The sequence below is a fragment of the Canis aureus genome, chromosome 24, assembly GCF_053574225.1.
Source record: "Canis aureus isolate CA01 chromosome 24, VMU_Caureus_v.1.0, whole genome shotgun sequence".
NCBI classification, from domain to species: Eukaryota; Metazoa; Chordata; class Mammalia; order Carnivora; family Canidae; genus Canis; species Canis aureus.
In genome coordinates this window covers 25411107-25433492 of record NC_135634.1, presented here as the reverse complement: position 1 = coordinate 25433492, position 22386 = coordinate 25411107, and the positions used below count along the sequence as shown (strand labels likewise).

General features: G+C 34.7%; 1 protein-coding gene across 6 annotated transcripts in view; it reads right to left on the bottom strand.

Annotated features, from left to right (window-relative positions):
- The window catches only part of LOC144295918 (uncharacterized), a 247121-nt gene that overhangs the window by 51138 nt on the left and 173597 nt on the right, over positions 1 to 22386 (bottom strand). For 2 of the 6 annotated variants that reach the window (XR_013363057.1, XM_077868585.1), the window contains one exon: positions 14303 to 14394. The exons of the other annotated variants lie outside the window; for them this stretch is intronic. Coding sequence is in view for 1 of the 2 variants with exons in the window: in XM_077868585.1 (XP_077724711.1) it covers positions 14383 to 14394 (12 nt within the window). In the remaining variant the exon portion in view is untranslated. Of the gene's footprint in view, positions 1 to 14302; positions 14395 to 22386 lie in introns of those variants that run through there. 6 annotated transcript variants of the gene reach the window in all.

The window sequence follows — 22386 nt, the reverse complement described above, 5'->3', positions numbered from 1 at the left end:
ACAGCAGCAGGGTTGAGTAGCTGCAATAGGCACCATGTGGCCCACCAAGCTTTGATATTTACTAGCTGTCTCTTTATAGAAAAGTCTGCTGACCCCTGTTCTAGAAAAACAAGTGGCACAGGAGATATCGTGTGGCCATTTTTGAAAACTACAAGCTCATTAATTTTGTAACAAACACATTAATCTGCAACAGCACGTTGATTTCTCAGGGTGCATGAAAAAGTTTCAAGGATTAAGTAAGTGAAACTACCAAATTAAAAATTGAGAAAACATAATTTCAGTTTTGTCTTTGAAAAATTAAGTTACCCATTCGTAAAATTCAAGGTGGAATATATACAATCCAAAGCTTTGGCATAAACAAAGGCAGATAAAATAGGTATAAAGAGACATTCAAAAAATAAAAACAAAACAATGAATGGAATAAATTAAGGACAGAAGTAAAATCAAGTGTTAGCTATTATAATAAATATTAATTAACTAAACATCCTAATTAAAATAGAGACTTTACCCAGAATTTTTAAAAATCTAACTAGAGGTATCTTGTAAAATATACACTGAAAAATTATCACATAGAAATTTTACAATAATGAGATAGTATGGTACTTAACAGCAAAAATTTTTAACTTGAATAGTTATTCGAATTCTGACACTCACTACCAGTTAAATGGCTTTTCACAGTTTACTTTTTCTGAGATTGTTTCCTGATGTGTAAAGTAAGATTAGAGTATCTACACAATATCTTGCCATGAAGATGAACTAAGATGATATATGTAAAATGCTCAGCATCATGCTTGGTATTATTAAATGCTTAATGAATAAAATTTATTTATTACTGGCAATAAAACAATAGATAAAGACATATGTATATTTTCACTTTAACATACTGGTTGTGTTTCCAAAATTTCTGAAAAGCAGTATGTCAATATGTATCAAGGGCCTTAAAAGTTCATGGCAATGAGGTATATCAAAGAAATAATAGTTACGTGCTGAGATATTTGTTTCCAAGTATATTCACCACAGCTTTACTTATAATACTGAAGAAATAGAAATAATCCTAAAACTCCATAGTTGAGGCACTATTGCATTATGACATAATAATATGGAATTAATAAAAATAATATTATCAAATGTTATTTCATGGCATGGCTCATATCAGTTAAAAATCAACTTCATCCTTCCAATTTTCCAGGCTACAAAACTTGGAGTCATCCTGACTCATCTTTTTTATTTGAAATCTGACCTATTATTCCACACCTGACATCCATTCAAAATACAGTGGCTCTGATTCTTACCTCTTCCTCTGCTACCACCGTAATCCAGCCACTATTGGTCCATCCTGGATTATTGCAAGAGCCTCCTAATTGGTCTTTCTGCTTCTGCCCTTTCCCGCTTCTCTTCAAACAGCACCAGTTATTCTGTTAAAACCTAAACAAACCTTGTCTCTCCATTGCTATATATATACCTCCATGTCTTCCCCTCTCAATGAAAGTAATAGCTGAAGGACTTACTGTGATTTTTAAGACCCTTCCTAATTTGTGTTCCCTGTTAGTCTTGTCACATATCAAACTTGCCAGGCACAATCCAACACATCTGATAGCCTGAAGACAAACACCCCATCACCTCCCAACCCTACTCCCTGATACATAATTTATTTGTGTGAAGTCTCTTTGCTCATCCCAGTAAAGTACCCATTATGCTCTCATTTCCATAAAATATCAATGGGAATCTCTTTAGGCAACTCCTCATTTTCCACGTCCACAAAGGGAGCAGACAAACCTAGAACTAATGATTGTTATAGTAAGAATTTTACCTGTGGCTTTGTACTTATGTCTGAACTAGTGGGTTCCTGTGGTCTGAGAAGTTGCAATATCAAAACTGAATATTACAGTCATCCTGTGAAGACTTTGGTCTAAAGATAGAACATTAAATAAATTTGCTATACTTCCTAGGATTAGATGACATCGCTTTTCAACTGGTTCAAAGTGAGAAACTAAGCTGTGCTTTTATTAAAACAAACAAACAAAAAAAAGATTTATTTATTTATTTATTTATTTATTTATTTATTTATTTATTTATTTTAGAGAGAGCGCACACAAGTGGGGGGAGGGCAAGAATCTCAAGCAGATGCCCCACTGAACATAGAGCCTCATACAGGGCTCCATATCATAATCCTGAGATCATGATCTGGGTCGAAATCAAGAGTCAGACACTTTACCGACTGAGCCACCCAGGCACCCTAAGCTGTGTTTTTAATCATAATTATCCATCTTTATTGTTTACGTGCTCTTATGCAAGGAAACATTGCTTTGGTTTTATAAATCTCCAGCCTTCCAGTACTCTACCTAACTAAACAGTCAACAGAAACTCTTTAATGATTATAGTTATAAAATATACAATTAAGCAAATAGATATTTATGTTACTCTGAATTTATAACAAAAATTGAAATAAGGGTGATCAGGGACTAACTGACATCTCACCAGGGTAATAATATGTGACACCTGATTTCCACCATTCTGCTTTTAGAATAAAGTTGTTAGACTGTAAGTTGGTATCTTTAATAGGGAGGGAGAGAAATTATAATTCCCCGTCCAGACACCAATCTGGCCTACTATTCTGCCTAATGATGTCTTAGGTCCTCACATTAAATAAGAACTAGTTGATTTAAATCTTAATATGTTCTCCAAATCAGGCAAGTCTCATGTTTTAGTTCTGCTACTAATAGGTACAGTAAAATTGCACATAACAAAGACGTAGTGGACAGAACATCAGTTACAAAGTAGGTCTTTGGTCCAGGATCTCAGATTTTTTTTTTAACTCTCTTTCAGCATGTAGCTAAAATCTACCTAAACTTCTATGTAGCATTCTATGTATTAAAGCCGCTCGGAGGCCCATTGAACACTGTGGAAAATTTTCCCAGTAGATCAGCCCATTTGCAGAACCAGGTGTTTCTGTAATTGTGACACTGTGAAAAACATTCATAGTGCTCTAAGGTCCTTTAAACTCTCTTTCCACCTGTGCTTTCTGGTTGAGTCCAGTGGCTGCTTATGCTTTTCAGGGATCTCCTTGTTTATGTAGGTGTGTTTCTTTGTTTCTGAATTTATTTTGCTACATTTTAAAGAGGAAAATTTATAGAAAAAGATTTAACAAGCTGAGGTTGGGAGTCACTCACATTTCAACCAGGTGCACTCCTAATGCGCAGGTGTAAACCAATGAACAGGTAAGGAAAGCATGATGTGAGCTGCAGTCTCTGAAGGATTAATTGTATATGTCCATAATGAATGTATCCCAAGGTGCATTTTAAATGTCTGTTATAAATTAAAGTATTTTCTTCCTTTTTCCCCTCTTTCTAGTTTCTCTGTGTCATTTACATATATACAGTAAGCATAACCTATATTTGGATATCATGGGAATCAATGTCTCTTATTCATTATTAAATATAATTTAATAAGAATTTTTAAAGATTTTATTTATTTATTTATTTACTTCTTAGAGAGAGCACAAGCAGGCAAAGCAGCAGGCAAGAGAGGGAGAAGCAGGCTCCCCACTGAGCAGAGAGCCTGGTATGGTGCTTGATCCCAGGACTCTGGGATCCTGATCTGAGTCTAAAGCAAATGCTTAACCAAATGAGCCACTCAAGTGCCCCAGGAATTTTTATTTTAAGATAAAAAAAAAAAAAACACACTTTGACTCTTCTAAATAATTAATTGTTTTTATATTTGAAAATAGCTTAAGAGTATTAAATTAAGGACATATTTTAATTTCTTCATCTAGGTAATAATACAATCATTTCACCCAGATCCATGTCTTGAAATTTCCTTCAAATAAGATAATTTTGCAACTGTTACTCAGTTTCCTCATTCTGGAAAATTTGGAAAATATCTATTCTTAAAATTCAATCTCTAACCAAAATAACTTTTTCTTGAATATTCATTTCATATATGTGCTATTTAGTTTGTGTGATTCATACCTGGAAGTATGTTAGCTATTTACTTTTCCAGATAACTTTGGGAAAAGTATAATCTCTGAATTAAATTTAATACAGCACTAAGTCTAAATAAAAACCTTTCTTCTTAAAATTTATGTAGGTAAAAATGGAGGTTTGTTTCACCAAATTGTATTTTAAGAAAAATACTGCATTTTTCTCACAACTTTTTGGAAATTTCAGCATTTACATCTATATTGATGTCATTTAAAAGAAAAGGGAAGACTTTAATTATACTGACATTGGCAAACATCAAAGTATTTATCAGCATTCATTTATTCAACAAATGTAATTGCATCCCCATTACATGCTACATGAGATTAGACATCTAAATTTAATATTGGACATCTGATCTCATGTAGCACAAATACTGGAATCAGTTACTTTTCATTCAAGTATTTTGAACTTAAGATGCTAGATAATAGGAATGTCCCTGAACAGAAAATATGAAGCAGTCAATATCTGGCCATTTGAAGGGAGAAGGTTGTGGTTGTTGCCTCTTTTTTCTTTTTAACTTAAAAGAAGTTTTTCTCCTCAAAGTTCTAGAGGCTAGAAGTCCAAAATCAAGGCTTCCAGGATTGTTTTCTCCTGAAGCCTCTCTCTTTGGCTTGCAGATACCCACTTCTGTGTCCTCACATGGCCTTTTCTCTCCACACATATACCCCTGATGTCTCTTCCTCTTCTTAAAAGGACACTAGTCCTCTTGGATTGCTGGCCCACAAAAATGACCTCATATAACCTCAATCATCTCTTTTAAAAAAGGCTTTATCTCCGAATAAAGTCACCTTGGGGGGTTAGGGAACAAAATTCAGTCCATAACACAGAGTGACTGGAAAGAACACAACTTTTGTGTTTAGAAGGTACACCTTTTATGAGCTTTGTGTAACTGGGGCAAATCATGTAACTTCTTTCAGCATCTCTTTTCTTTCCTAAAGAATAGTGACAATAAGTAGTTTATGTCAAATTACTTGACCCAGTTTTTTCAAATTGTTGCAAAACTTTCTGTTGGCACAGAGGTAACAGAAAATGGAGATCATTTCTTGGTAAGTTATAGTGAAATAAAGGGTGCCATTAGTACTTGAGAGGTCAAATCAGAGGTTGCCCATTGGCAGCCCAGGGACCAGAAACAGCTTGCAAGCTGGCTGTTGGCCTACACAGTGTTTAAAATTTTTTAAATTAGTTGCCAACTTTTAAAAGTCAACTGAATTCGTATAAAAATCTGGATTTCCAACTTGGCCTCTTTTCTAAGCATAGTAGTAATAGACTGGCACGGAATCTCGAGGTTGCCACCAGGGATATGGTTTCCCCACTGAGCCACAGTCCCCGTGGCATCTGCACACTGGCAATTGCTGCTGATTATCACATTCGTGCTGTGATTTGGCAGAAATCTATTACTACATATACTCGATTTCTAGGTTGCTGCCTCTTGATCGCTGAGTTACATTAAATTATAGGCTGTCGAATGAAAAAGCAGTGAAAATAAGTTTTTGTAGTTTAGTCATAAGAAAGCATGGAAGAAACCAAAGAAATGATTTTAAAAATCCTAAGAAGGGAAAGAACGGACATAAAAATATCCTCTCGACAATAACACATGCAGCTTCCGAGTCCCTATTTACACTTGTATTTTGAGTCTCACCATAAAAATAAACTGCCCAGCTACATAAGCACACTCACTGCAAACAGACCTACACTCCACATGGATATATTAAAAGCCTCTATGTTAGAATTAATGTTCTTCTAGCAGTTTCTTCAGCTGTTGTTATGATTAAACTGTTAGCTGGGCTCTGTGGACAGCACCACCACTGAATCCCCCCCTTCATTCACTTGGAAATGAAGATGAATGTTTGTGAGAAAATAAGAGCAGACTCTGAGGGACTCCACAGAACTAATCGGCCTGAGGCACGCAAGCTGCATATCAGAGGCTGAATGGCTGGTTTGGAAGCAGCTAAGGGGACCAGGGCTGCTGGCGGCCCGCACTGACTCATAGCTTTTAATAAGGCCTTGACTCCGGCTATCAGGCTAGCACGGCCGTTTCCCTGGGTCCTGATAAGCCTGTCTCTTTTTATCCAGAGGTTGGGCCTGTGATTTAACATAGCAATGACAGCGACAGTTATCCCAAAAAACATCCTTAACAACTCTCTTCTAATACAAATCACTTATTCTTTGTGAAAGATGAGTGAGTCATGCAAGGAGCAGACTGCCCATTAGTGGGACATTGTTAATTTGCGCTTTAATTAGTTTAGTGGCATATAATTGTTTGAGGTCAAATAATAATTAAATTTTTGTACACCCCCTCTTTCTCCCTGGTAAATTACCACTGGACCACCCTCCACGATAAAGGATCTCTAAATAACACACAGGATGCTTGCTGTATAACACAAGGAAGTGTGTGATTTCTCCCTACAAAAGTCCCCTTTAAAAAACAAAATTTCTTCGTGAAAAGAATCATTCTATCATTATTGATTACAGTTCTCCTTTTAAGGATAAAAATAAAATTGTAATAAACTTTATTCTTCTAATTAGGTGAGTTTATCTGGAGAAAACAGAAAATGCATCAATTTCTAATTGTTGCTATAAATAACAAACAGTAATTAGACTTATAAATATTAAAATGAACTTTTCTTTAGAGAACTCTACCAAAAGAAAATTAAGTATTACATGAAAATCAAATTGGCTTCCCCCAATTAAGTTAAAGTTAAAAAATTGTCTAAATTATCCTCAGCATCTTTTTTTTTCCAGAAGCAAACGCTAGATGGTTATTTAAGATGATGCAGCTAAAAATTTCACCAAGTTCTGCCCAAAAATTAGAACCTAGAACTCTATTTCCTCCTTTTGTCTTAGGGATGGGAGAAAACGTGTTCATAATAATATATTTTGAACGATATTTAAAAAAATAATTTAAGAAAAGCATGATTACTATCAAGTTTATAAGCTGTGAAGAGTGAGAAAGGCTATCTTTGAATTAAAAAACATTATTAACAAAAAAGTGTTCTCAATTGTTCACCCATAAAATTGTATTCTTGAAAACGAAAACTATGTATTCTACTGTGTTGCAGTAAATTAATAGCTCTGAGCTGATTGAGTATATAAGTTCTTGTATACCATAATCTTCTCTGGAAAGAAAATACCTCACCCAAAAATGTATGTTGGCTTTATTAACATGTGTAGGATAATTTCAATAGGCACTTTGCTAATGTTTACCCTTATTTAGCTAGAGCTTCACAACTTCCGTCAGATATTAGAAAAGAAAGATCTCAGGAGGAAACTTTACAAAAGAATAAAATGCAACCCTATCTGGTCATTAAAATAAGTCTTACAAGGACCTTTATCAACAGAGCATTTCATGAGATTCTTTTTTTAAGATTTTATTTATTTATTCACGAGAGACACAGAAAGAGGCAGAGACATAGGCAGAGAGAGAAGCAGGCTCACTGCAGGTAGCCTGATCCTGGACTGGATCCTAGGACCCCAGGATCACAACCTGAGCCAAAGGCAGACGTTCAGCTGCTAAACCACCCAGGTGCCCCGAATCTTTTTTCTGTAAAGATAGACTCTGCACAGATTTAGCATGATTTAATGAGTCTTCTCAATAAACACACACGCCCACTGAAAATGATGGCCAGACAGTAGTTACAGCAGTGAAAGAAGATTTTGTTCAGAAACTGCTACAATAGGGAGAAAAGCTCAGGATGGCACTAGCTTCATTCTGAAAACAAGAATGAGTAGGGATTTATAAGCCAAGGAGTAGCTTGGGTGGGAGCCAGAGTTGGTGGTTACACTTATTAAGAGGAGTCATCAAAGTTAGGGGGGCATTTTTGCTAAACTGTCTTAACAGGATTCTTGCTGATGGCAGGTCAAGGTGATCAAGTATCATCTGGGAGATGGTAGGGGATGAGGACTTTGGCAGATATCAAGGGCGATCAAATATCAAAAGTGAGGCATTCACCCCAAACTGACTTAGCAAGATTCCTGTTAAAACTGGGCTCTGCAGACTCACAAAGATGGGGTCAAGATAGAGGTCTAGTTGAAAAGAAGGCACAAAAGAGCCTGAATAAAGTTTGGTTAAGGAGAGATTCTTTATTAACATACATACATACACACACACACACATACATACTTACGTTTCCACATAATCATCTACATGTAGAATTTGCCCATTTACAGAGAGGTTGGCAAAATGTAAAATAACCCTGCTGGCATGTTCAAGTTGAGGTCAATCTGAACCATTCTGAATATTACTGTTGACAAAATAAATTAGCCCCTAACCAAATAGAGGCTAATTTTGCTCTATTATCCTAATAATCAATACAATCAGAACAAAATTCTCAAAGCTTAATAGATTTCTTTACTCTGTTCATCATAAATCAGAGATAACTACAACATTAATAATTGCCATTTTGAATGATTTTCAATGACAATAAATTAACTTTTACTTTGAGGTAAAGCTGGTTTCCTCATTTGCCCAAAGGAAAATTATAATCCTCTAAATCAGGATGTGGAAGGGTATCAGAATGTGCCACCCCAAAATATAGGGATTGTTCTGAGCTAAAGGCCATTGAGAAGCAGTAGACATAGGAAAAAGTCTTTTCTAAAAAAAGGGCATAAGTTTTCCTTTTGTAAAAGAAATTTAAGTTTATAAAAGTGTCCCCCTCTACTGTACCAGGAAGAACTATCTTTACCTTTATAAAGACATCTTTGATATTGTCAGATCTTTTCTCATAGTCTAATCTGATTCTCAGTAAGAAACCTTTCAAACTTCTGCCTCAAACATCTTGGCCTGATTTCTCTTGTCTTGGGAGTGGATGAGAGGAAAAGCTGTCTATCTTAGCTCAGCATTCCCATTCTCACCTTGCTCTCTATTTCCAGTATGGTGTCTTACATTTAGCAATGCCTTCTGCTCCTTCTATCTCAAATCCTCCAGTTTACCCTCTCGAGAAAAATAAATGTCCAGGCTTATGTTAGTTCATGAAGTGTGTGTGTGTGTGTGTGTGTGTGTGTGTGTGTGTGTAGTGGGAGTTATTTCCCAGCTACAGGGAGTGCTCTAATTCTTTGTTGAACAGACTCCTGACAAATCCTTCTTCTATCCACTCCATCTTTACATCACTATCAATAATACCTGGTCCAGATTCCTGAGACATTTTAGGGTTCTGTGCTATAAATCAGCAAGTTTCTGCATTTCTCACATTATGGCTCAGACTTCACCTATCTGGGAAACTGTTTATTATTGTCCATTTGTCTCACTAGCTCCCTTTTTTTTCTGTCTTTTGGGTGTGAGATCAACCATATGTCATTTTAGTGGGTGGAGGGATTTACAGGATGGAGGGATGGCATATGCTTAAATTTTTGATGTGCCAGTTAGTACTTACAGTAGCCGAGGTGATTTCAGGAGGCTAAAAAATATAATGGATCAAAAGATCTTTCAGTCCTAATGTAAATACTTCCCCAACTAGTAAATACTTCTGAATTGTTTGAAGTGGGAGAAGAGAGAAGGGAATTGATATTTATCAAGCTTTAGTTGCATCATAGATTGGTAGTTTACACACTTTAGTTTACACACTTTAAGTAAGTTGTCTGCACAAGCCTACAAAGTAGTTACTTGTGTCTCCACTTTAGAAATGGTAACCTGAGCTTAGTTAGAGATTGCTGAGAAACTTAGTTACACAATCAGGAAGTGTAAGAGCCAGGATTTGCAACTAGGCTGTTTGATTTCAAAATTGGCACCTCTTCAATGTACCTTCTCATTCATAATCATCGAAAACTATTTATAAGAACTTTAATAACCAACACTAAATCTGTACCTCAGAGGTAGATAGTCCTGTGAATGAAATAAATATATTGTCATTATTTTGGTAGATTACCAAGCTTAAATTTATAAACTAAAAGTTTAGATCTATAATTTAAAAGGATATGGAAAAGGTCACGTTTTGAGGTAAAATTGACATTAATATATCTGTCTTTAGTTACCATGTGAAGGGCACTGGTATCACTGGTATTAAAACTTGATATCAGCTCATTTGATCATAAAAATGACAGTGCTTTTAAGACAGGAAAATGAGAACTTAGAAAGGTTACATAATTTGGCCACAAATACACAGCTGTGAAATCAGACTTTAAAACAAGGTCTAACAGACTTCAGACTTTCAACTCCCAAATATTGTATATGTCACTTCCACAAAGAGTCCAAACTGGATGACCAAAGGCCCAAAACTCTTATCTATACTTCATCATTAATTTACTGTGACCATTCATAGTTCACAGAATCTTTTATGATATAGCCTTCTTTCACTGTACAAAAAGAAGGTTGGGAAGATGATCCCAACTGGGTTCACTATGGAGCAGACCCACAGATGTAGAACCACAGCTAACTTTGGTCCTCAAACATTAACTTGTCCTGTTATTATCAAATGACTTTAAATTGCAAGGCAAAGAAATTTTAGAATTGAACTGAATGGGTCTAAATTTGATCTAATGTCCTTGGATATTCCATTAAATGAAATATTAGAGGTCACTCTGAAGGTCACAGAAAGCAGGATCTGGTATTTTTCATAATAAGTGTTAAACTGATACAAAGTTGGTAGAAAACTGATACAAAAGCTGGTAGCACTAGTGACATATCTTTGCCTTTATAAGAGAACCTTGAATAAAAAAAGAATGAGAAGAAGTATGTATACACACACACACACACACACACACACACATACCTGGTGCTCATCATGACAAGTGCACTCGAGAAGTTTTTTTTTGAAAGGGTTTTTTGGCTTATTTATTTGGCAGTTTAAAGACTTCCTCAATATATGAAGATAATATGTGAAAAGTGAATAGTATAGCAATTTTTCCATTTACAAATACAGTTCCCCTTTTGGTATGGAGATAATAAGAAATGAATGTTACAGGAAGGAAAGATGTGTTGACATGTTACAGAGCTGCATAAATATAATGATAAAAGGCCCTGTGATACTAAGACAATGAGATGAATTACTGACATTTTAAAAGTTTAATTAAAAAAAACAGACTTGCAAAAGGAAGATTGAGTAGAGGCACTCTTGATTCCCATTCTCTTGTTCTCAAATATTCATAAAATCATTTTTTAAATATTCAAAAGAGCCAATGTGAATGAATGGATCAAACCCTTTTCAGATCTCAATATGAATCTCTGCCATCTCCAATATTTCTGAGAAAAGGTAAAGAGACAGGACTAACCACTAATTTCAGCCTCAGACCTCATCCAAGGAATGACCCCACCCCAGATGTCAGGATGCTGAGATAGGACTAGAAATCAGGCTCCTATGCTGTAAAAATTGCACCAGGGATCTTTGCCACCTCCACAGGGGACACCAGGACAGGGACAGTGAGAAAGCAACTAGACTAATCAACAGTCTGAATGTGGAATCAATCTCTGGTGTGAGAGGGGCACAAGAGAGTAACCTCCACATTTATTTGAGGTGAAAATAGATCTGTCATCTACATGGAATGCTTAAGCATAACTTTGAGGAGTGTAAATGGAAATAACAAAAAATAAGGATGTTGACTCATTCAGCTCCTTCTAACATCAAGATACATAGAGCATCTCTTGATCAGGTTGTGACTAGGCACCCAGTGACATTTCACATCAACTGGGCATGTTTAAGGGCCACGATCTGTCCAACAAGAAGCTATTATATCCTAAATAGACTTCTTCTAGCCAGGCAATTTTGCCACCTAATCTGTTCCCATTCTGAACACTACAAAGGTCAGAAGACCATCTTCAGTTACCTTGATTATATTATGCTACAAGCAATCTTCCAGACCTTCTCATAATTGACTGACTTTAAGGGAAAAAGAAAAGAACAATTCTATAACTCTTTTCTCATGATTTAATATCACCATGACCATGCTAAGCATTTCACTGGAAGGAACAATATATTAGGGCTTAACTTCCCTAGTATTGCCTTTGCTCAAAGATAAAATTCCAGTTCTTCCCTAGGTTAAAAGGAAGGACAAAGTCTCATAAATCTTCCATTTAAAAACTATGAACTTAGGGGCACCTAGGTGGCCTAGTTGCTTGAGCGTCCTACTCTTGGTTTCAGCTCAGGTTGTGGTTTCCACCATGAAATGGAGCCCCAGGTGGAGCTCTGAGTTCAGTGCAAAGTCTGCTTAAGATTCTTTCTCTCCAACTCCTAACTCTGGGATATGAACAAGGGGTCACTACCTTTTGTAGGTGGGTAGGGGAGGTGGGCGGGAGATGGGGTGACTGGGTGATGAGCACTGAGGGGGGCACCTGACGGGATGAGCACTGGGTGTTATACTATATGTTATATGTTATTTGTAACTCCAATAAAAAAATATACAAAAAAAAAAAGATTCTTTCTCTCCCTCTCCCTCTCCTCACTCTCACTAGGTCTAAAATAAATAAATAAATGAAATCTTGAAAAAAAAAGTCTACAAATTTAGAAGACCCTGAGCCTCAGAATTTAGTATGTAGAGCAAATACCTAAAGAGCTATTAAATGTAGAATCCAAGCTCCATCTCCAGAAATTCTGATTCAGTAGACCTAGGGTAGGACCCAGGAATGTCAATGTTTGATATTTTTCTCAGTTGCTCCTAACAGATGATCCAAGATCCCTGCATGAGAAACACTAATGGAAAAACAAAAGTGCCCCTGGATACACTAGAGTGTAATGATTAGACTCTAATGTCATCAATGTCATCCTTCCACGATCATTGTGAAACTAGACAAAGCAGCCATGTAGAAATTATTATATACTCTGTTTCAGGAAAAAAAAAAATATTATCCTCTTTCTTCCAGCACTACAGAGAATTATCTTCTCAAAACGTACTATGATCTCTTTTTTGAAGATAAAATAGGTGGCTTTTATTTAATATTCACATTGTACCATAATTTCGTAACTTATGAAAATTACCTGAGAGCCTTAAGAAGCATGAGAGTGAAGAAGCAAATTATGTTTATTTGATATTTTCAGCATTTTCTGCTATCTCCCATTCTATCTTAAAGCTCAACTTTGGTAGCTAGGTCCCTTGAACTTCAAAGAAAATCCTAGTTAAAGGCTCAACATTTTCAATGTCATCACTAATGGCTACTGTTATCATTGCTGACATGAACTTATGAACTACTAAACTAAGCTTGATTTCATTCATATTAATCAAGATGTCAGATAGGAGCACTTACCCTATCTCCAGTTTGACTTATAGGTCTCATATTTTCTTCCTTTAGCAAAGATGTCATCATATCAACTGAAACTTGAACTGTGGCTTAAAGTCAAGTGGTTAAATCAATTAAAGCTATGCTTAGATGTTTAATAATACAATGCTCATCTAGAAACTAGTGTTTCATAGGAGAAAACTTAACACTACCAGAGGAGTCTGTGGATGCCATGTTAAAGACAAACAGAAGGAGGCAGGAAAGAGAGTAAAAGGTTTGGAGGAGGTTCTAGAAGGTAGAGAAACAGAAGAAAATGGAAAATTACTGATTCAGGAAGACATAGTCCCTGACATTTAGTAGTTGTTTAATATAGCGTGTGGGTTTTTAAAAATCCATGGAATTTTCTTAAAACTATGATCAAGTCACTTATATCCTATATGGCCCCACTGCCACCATATGTAAAACATGATGCCATTGCATGGAAGCCATGATAGAATTAACTTAGAATGTATTATACCTACACACCTTGAGACATATTCAAGAAAATAGGTATTTGACTCTATCAATAGAATCAAAAAGGGAAAAAAAGACAAACTGAAAGGAGATTTAATGGTAGATTTTAGAAATAAAATTATCCCAAAAGAAATGTAAGATATGTTACTTTCTATTTCCTTTTTCTACTTTTGTTTCCAAAAAAACTAACACATTTATAACCAATAGATACTGTATTTCTCATGTTCCTCATCTCATAAGATGGAGTGATGGAATAGATGGAATAGGAGAGTAGCACTGAAATGAAAGTAAATTTTGATAGGGCAAAAAATTTTTGATTGTCTTATTTCTGAAAGCACTTCTATGTATTGTTGGAACAGAAGCCAATATATCATGAATCCAATGAAACTAAAGTTTCAGGGCCCCTCACTTGCCATTTTAAGGAGTGATAAAAATCATATTGTGAATATGTATCAGGAACTTCAGATCATCTCTGTATTTTAATGACAATAATGATAAAAATAATAATGTAACTAACAATCATTACTATGTTAGAGATTACTATGTGCCAACCGCTATGCTAAATACATCATATCCATTATCTTACTTAGTCTATTCAAAGAAGAGTCACATTTGAGCTTAAGAAGACAAATACCCCAACATTGTCAAAAACAGGTCTTTATTCCCTGCCTATCACAAAGGGCAACCAATCAATAATAGATCATGAACAACTCGAAAGCCGTGTAGTGTTTTACTCCTCTTTGTCATTTACTGCAGCACCTGGAAATAAGGATGTGAACAATTGAATGGCTGAATTGATTAATGTAATTTCACCACCTATCCTCTGCCCAAGGCAACACTGGATGCTGTTAAATGCAAAGGACTATAAAATATTACCTAATTTCAATTTGTGTATGTGTGTGTGTATGTGGGTGTATATGAATAGGTAAGTATGGGGATGGGTGTGTATGTGAGAGAAATGATCCAAAAAAGAAAGAGAGAAAGAAGAAAAAAGAAAGAGAAGAAAGAAAGAAAGAAAGAAAGAAAGAAAGAAAGAAAGAAAGAAAGAAGAAAGAAAGAAAGAAAGAAGAAAGAAAGAAAGAAAGAAAGAAAGAAAGAAGAAAGGAAAGAAGAAAGAAGAAAGAAGAAAGAAAGAAAGAAAGAAAGAAAGAAAGAAAGAAGAAAAGAAAAGAAAAAAGAAAGAAAGAAAGAAAGAAAGAAAGAAAGAAAGAAAGAAAGAAAGAGAAAGAAGAGAAGAAGGAAGGAAGGAAGGAAGAAGAAGAAGAAAGAAAGAAGAAAGAAAGAAAGAAAGAAAGAAAGAAAGAAAGAAAGAAAGAAAGAAAAAAGAAAAAAGAAAGAAAACAAATAGCACTGCAGCAAATAAAAAATAGTGTGACCTAAGCCAAAAATACTTCATGTTGATTTTTCTGTATTTTAAATCCATAATTTCCTAAAAAAAAACAATTATGGCAAGAAAAGAGCCCAAGTGGAAACTCCCATTCATATGAAATGTTTATCTCTGTCCTTTTCCCATCACTGCAATTTGTACTGGATTCTCATTTCAGAAAAACAATTCCTCTGATTTATGACACCTGCTGGTACTTTATTTTTTTTAAGATTTTATTATTCATTCATGAGACACACACACAGAGAGAGAGAGAGAGAGAGAGAGAGAGGGAGAGGCAGAGACACAGGCAGAGAGAGAAGCAGGCTCCATGCAGGGAGCCCGATACGGGACTCGATTCCAGGACTCCAGAATCACGCCCAGCCCCAAAGGCAGGCGCTCAACCGCTGAGCCACCCAGGCGTACTTTCTTTAAATGATATATTCCTCCCAATTTTTATATTCACAGTTGTATTTACCTTGGTTTTTTTCACTGGGTCATTGTTCATTGACCCCATACTTTCTTTAAATGATATATTCCTCCCAATTTTTATATTCACAGTTGTATTCACCTTGTTTTTTTTCACTGGGTCATTGTTCATTGACCTCATACTTACCATTATTTTTTTAGTCTTCTTAGGATATTGGACTCCTCAGTCATCTAGTTGGTTATTCCCCTTTCCCCCAAAATATGCCCCACAATTTCATTCCCATTTCAACTGCTATAATCAAAATTATACCACTTCTGTCCATTGTACAAACAATCTGACTAATATTCTTTTTCCAATCCATTCACAAAGTGGTGACATATTAAATTTCCTAAGAAAGCATGATTCTATTAAAAAGAAACCCACCTTGGGACACCTGGGTGGCTCAGTGGTTGAGCATCTGCCTTCAGCTCAGGTCATGATCCAAGGTCTGGAGATCAAGTCCCACATCAGGCTCCCCAGAGGGAGCCTGCTTATCCCTCTGCCTATGTCTCTGCCTCTCTCTCTGTCTAATGAATAAATAAATATCTTCAAAAATAGATAGATAAATAAGTAAATAAATAAATGAATAAAAAGAAACTCCCCTCCCCTGGTTACAGTCTAAACTCCTTTATTCAGCGATCATGTTTTATTTTTTTAAGTAATATTTAATCTGATAAAAATATAACTTTTGACACAACTATATCATCTAAAGATAAAACCAAATAATTATTGAGGATGAATATTTGTCAAAATGTACCAGAAATCAATTGGAAAGTAGCATTCTAGGTTGAATAATTAGAATTATGCATAAAATGGTAGTGGCTTGATAGAGATGATATCACTAGTCTTCCAGACCACAGGACCCACTGTGGGGAGAACAATTGTGAATGCTATTTTGGAAGCCTAAATTATATATTTTTCTCTATATAACTTGGGTCCAAAATAATAATAATAAAAGGAAAAAATAGGAAAGTATATTATTTTAAAAAATCCAAAACAGTTAAAAATATGGCAGAATGGGAAAAAATAATCACAAAACAAAGGAGTGAAACAATACCCACATTCTGTCTCCACTCCAAAAGCTAGATGCAAGTTTATGCAAATTCTCTGAATCTGTTTCTTCCCCAAACTAATTTTCAATTATTTTTTTACTTATTAGCAAATAATAATTCTCATACATGAGAATAATACAAAAATACAAGGGATTTCGAAGGAATACATTTATAGCTCTCATAGCTCTATGATTATGTCTGCTGAAATTATTTACCTATCAGGTAGGACACTTGCTACAATAATAAACTAATGCCTTGTTCTCTCTTTGAAATAATTTGAAGGAGTCTGGGGTGCCGGGGTGGCTCAGTTGCTTAAGCAGCTGACTCTTGATTTCAGCTCAGGTCCGATCTCAGAGTGGCGGGATCAAGTCACTTGTCGGGCTCTGCACTCTGCTCAGAGTCTGCTTCTCCCCCTCCCTCTACTTTCCGTACACTCCCTCCCCTGCCCACATGTGCATGTGTGCACTCTCTCTCTCTCTCTAAAATAAATAATTAAAATCTTAAAAACAAAAGAAAAAAATTATTTGAAAGACACAAAGATAGATCTTATAAAAACCAAGATAAGTAAAGCAGGTGAATGCACAAAAAACATCATATAGCTTACTATCCTCAGAGGTGAAAAGGGAAGGAAAATAGAAGTATAATCTTATATACATCCTTAGGGAAAAAAAGCCAAAACTTATTTTTAAGAAGCATACAATCTCTAGAAATAAATTAAAAAATGTACTGTTAATAGGTGAGACTCAGACCAAAGAAAGAGCTGGGAAAGCAAGTGGCTTTCATTATTTCCAAAAGCTTCTATGTGCCTTAGGATTAAAGAAATTGATTATAATTTATTTAGGTTCCCCTACAAACATAAATGATAAATTATCCTGTATATGTTGCTCAATTTTCTAACTATGCATTTAATAGTGGGGACTTTTACAGTGTCCCTAATAGATTTGTACCAATTTTTTTCTAAAAGAATTTTAGGCATGTTGAAGAATTCTTGCTATTTCACCAAAAAAGCCAGCCACATGGTCATTAAAATTTTCTATGGCATTTAAACTTAATATGACTAAGACGTGGTTATAAAATAAAATAACACTCCATATTGGGAAACCTTTTAAAAAGCTGAATGAACCTTTTTATTCTACATACATCAGACTCTTAATGGCTTTTCAACAGTTTAGGCCATTTTGTGAAATTGCCACAGCTGCTTCACATTAGCAGAGAAGTTTTGTTATAAAGGCTAGAGTACAAGCTGCTAAGTCAGACTCCATAGCCCCAAAGTCGATTTTGTTATTTATTCCTCCTGGGTCTTATGGTTTGTTTTGTTTTCTACTTAATGAAGACTTTCCAGGAATTTTTTAAAGAAAAAAACAAAAAAGAAATTGAAATTATGTTCTCCCCAATGAAAATACCCGAACAATTCAATTCAATTATTTATTGAGTGTCTAATCATATTTGGCAATAGGCCTATTAAAATATCAAAATATATCCTTAGAACTTCTGAAATCCCTCCTTGTCGTTTCCCTGAAATTGCAGAAATAAGAAAATATTGCAGCATTAAATACATCATTTTGTGAAAGAGGAAAAATTTATATCAAAATAGCTTCTCTTTTCAATTTTAGAATCGAAATTAAAATAAAAAACTTTCACAAAAGTAGTTTTATTGCTTGGTACTCAGAATATCACTTTGAACTGTGTACATTGAAACTATGAGCGTGATCAGGTAACGAGCAGGAAACTTAAGGAAGCCCTTGCTACTTTTTTGTAGACCACATAGCATTTTACATTTGAAGCCAAGGAAAAACTTTACAACAGCTTAATATGGGCTTAATAAGACCTACAAGGTCTTGTTATTTCCAGTGACCTTGCCTCATGCAGGAAGAGCTCCTTGCTTTTGCCCTAGATTATTTTGATTTCAATTAAAATTATGTGAATCATCTAAAAATGTTAGTAAATCTTTCTCAGTAATATTACTAAGTCTTGACTGAGATTTGTCCTTAACTAACTAAATAAAATTGTGGCTTTTAAATGTTATTAAAAGTAAAAGTCTGAATAATTCTTGAGGAAGGCAGAAATTTGTTAAAATCCACATGCCTTCCTCTTGTGAGCAGTTTGGGAAATGGCAATCAGACGATCACACAGTAGCCAAAATGGACTCCTTTTTATGTTGTTCTAAAGAATTGAATACAGTGGCTTACATTGATTAATATAAGCTAAATTTAACTGCTTGATTTTCTAGCTTTGTATTTTCATCTTGGAAACAAGGTCACAGTCCAGTCCAGAATATTTTCATAAATGGTAAAGAGCTAACAATTTGAGATTACATACTTCACACAAGGATCACAAAGAGTTTGATAAGTGTTAACTGATTTTTCTAGTGGCCGGTAGAATATAAAAAATATAGCTGGTGATGAGGATGTACTGTAAACTTGACTCCTGCCTTATTCATAGGAAAAGGACTTTGGGTCTACCTATTGAAGAAAATTAAATTGAAAACAATTAATCATGTGTTTGAGATTAAGTTCATAAATTAGATATAGTCCATGGCCAGATAGATCAACAATTACAACACACAACTGTCGTAGTGGTGGCAGATGTGGGGAATAAAGAAAAGAGAAAAAGAAAAAAGGAAAGAAGGAAGAGAGGAAAGGAGGAAAGGAGGAAAGAGAGAGAGAAAAAAATAGATTCTCAAATGTTTATAGGCTCCATGTAGACGTTGCCTCAGAAAGGCAGAGAAACTTATAGTTTTCTATATTTATATATGATTCTGCCTTTTTGACTACTCTTTTATTGTACATTTTTAAAGTATTTGGCTATAATGACATCATTATATACATACACACATATATATATATATGCATATATATATATATATATATATATAGCAGCCTTTTCTCCTAATATTTATGCATGTGGGCAATGAAAAGGCCGTACACATATAAAATCCAAAATTCTTCAAAGTGAAACTTGAAAAGATTTTTCATTTTGGATGTCTGCTATTTTAAACCATAGTATTACAATCCCAGTCAAAAAAGTCCAATAAGTCAATTCTGAGTTTTGTTCATCAATTCTATAAGCTTAAATGCTCATGAAGTCTTATTAACTAAAGACTTGACTGGCAAATATCTTTTTAATATTAGAAACTAAAGTTTGGTGCATTTAAATAAAAGTCAAAAGATGAATGGTTTATGTATACAATGGAATATTACTCAGCCATTAGAAACGACAAATACCCACCATTTGCTTAGTTGTGGATGGAACTGGAGGGTATTATGCTGAGTGAAGTAAGTCAATCAGAGAAGGACTAACATTATATAGTCTCATTCATTTGGGGAATATAAAAAATAGTGAAAGGGAATAAAGGGGAAAGGAGAAAAAATGAGTGGGAAATATCAGAAAGGGAGACAGAACATGGAAGACTCCTAACTCTGGGAAACAAACTAGGGGTGGTGGAAGGGGAGGTGGGGGGGGGTGACTGGGTGACAGACACTGAGGTGGGCACTTGACGGGATGAGCACTGGGTGTTATTCTATATGTTGGCAAATTGAACACCAATAAAAAATAAGTTTTAGATAAATAAATAAATAAATATCAAATCAAATTACCATTCTGTCAGCATATGTAATATCATAGTATGATTTAATTTTTTGTAAGTAGAATGATTATTTGTTGTTCACAAATTAAGTATCAAGAAATGTCATTTCTAGGACTTTTAAAATTTATTAAAATTAAATAGAAATTTTATATGTTTTGACTCTAGTATTAAAATTATTCTTAAACAAAACATGGGTATGTGATGATATTTTAAGCTAATCCAAAAAGTTAAAAAAAAAAAAAAAGCTCTCTAATTTCATGGCTATTAAGAATATGAGGTTTCTTGGCACATATTATTTATTTATTTTTCTTTTAAAGATTTTATTTATTTATTCATGAGAGACAGACAGAGAGGGAGAGAGAGAGAGGCAGAGACACAGGCAGAGGGAGAAGCAGGCTCCATGCAGGGAGCCCGACACAGGACTCGATCCCGGGTCTCCAGGATCACGCCCTGGCCGAAGGCAGCGATACACCACTGAGCGACCGGGGCTGCCCTTCTTGGCACATTTTAGTTAAAATTAACCAATATTAATAGTTTCAATTGAATCATTGAGAAACTGAAGCCAAATGTTAATTTAAAAGAATGGTAAACCATAATTAAAATCTAATTAATCATAGAAACTTTGTCTTTATAAACAATTAAGGACCATTTTAATCACAAATAGATCACTTATATTTACAGTGATGGGCGAGCCTACTGGTCTTTTATAAATATAATATCTAATAAGTAGTTCTTATAATAAGCAAAAACACTTTGTACTTTTTTTTTAAGATCTCATTTATTTATTAATGAGAGAGGGAGAGAGGGGCAGAAACACATGCAAAGGGAAAAGCAGGCTCCATGCAAGGAGCCCTACATGGGACTCGAATCCGGGTCCCCAGGATCAGGCCCTGGGCTGAAGGCAGCGCTAAACCGCTGAGCCACCCGGGCTGCCCCACTTTGTACTTTCTAGATGTTTTTAAATATGCAAAGACCAGCATGTTTCCCTATTTATGATATTGTTTTTTTTTGTTTTTGTTTTTGTTTTTTTTGTCTGATGCAAATACTTGTATCTTTTCATTTTCCATGCTTTTGAATATCAGGAAGTGATGTTATTGATTTCATGGTCGTGTGTGTGTGTGTGTGTGTGTGTGTGTGGTCATTTGTAAAGTGAATCCTGAGGTGGAAGGGGAATTATTTCTTTATAATGAGAACAGGCTTGCAGTATCAAATTATTCTCCAGTATAAAAATAAAGAAAGCAACAAAGAAGAATTGTCTTGAATTAAGCATTTATGTGCCAGATACAAAAATGTCTTGTTTGCAAGATAAATTATGAATCACATAATACAGTTTGACTTTTATATCCATTTAGATTTTTACTTTTTCTAAGACCTAAAAATGTGGCCTTTACAATAAATATAGTATTTATCTGTTACCATGAAACATTTGAATCATTTTATAAAATTTATTGTTATAACATACATATACTAAAAGTATACAAATCTTAAGTGTGCAACACAATGTTTTTACATATATATTAATATTTATATATATATACATATATAAAAATACCTTTCTTTACCACTATTCAGATAGAGACTATTTTCCTACCTCTCAAGATCAATAATCTTTTAAGATAAAAATTCTGGTTTTTATCACCACCGATTAGCTTTGTTCATTATTGTACTTATATAAATGAAATCATATAATATGTAGTCTTTTGATCTTTGTTTTTTAAAAATATAACTACAATTGAATGTTTTTTAGTATATTCATAAATATGTACAACCAACACCACTATCTATTTCCACAATATTTTTATCATCCCAAAAAGAGCCCTATGCCTGTTAGCAGGCACTCACACGTTTGCCTATTCTGCTCATTCCATGTAAAATGCATCATATAACAATTAGCCTTTCATGTCTGACTTCTTTGATTTTACATAATGTTTTCAAGATTCATCCATTTAGTAGCATGTATCAGGACTTCATACCTTTTAATGACCAAATAGTATTCCATTGTATGGAAAGATCACATTTACTTATCCCTTCATTGGTTGATGGATATTTAGGTTGTTTACACTTTTAAATACTATAAATATCATGCTACGAAAATTTATGTATAAATCTTTATGTGGACATATGTTTTTAATTCTCTTTGGCAGAATATCTAGAAATAAGACTGCCAATTTGTAGGGTAGTCTAAGTTTACTTTTTTTTTTTTTTTTATTTATGATAGTCACAGAGAGAGAGAGGCAGAGACACAGGCAGAGGGAGGAGCAGGCTCCATGCACCGGGAGCC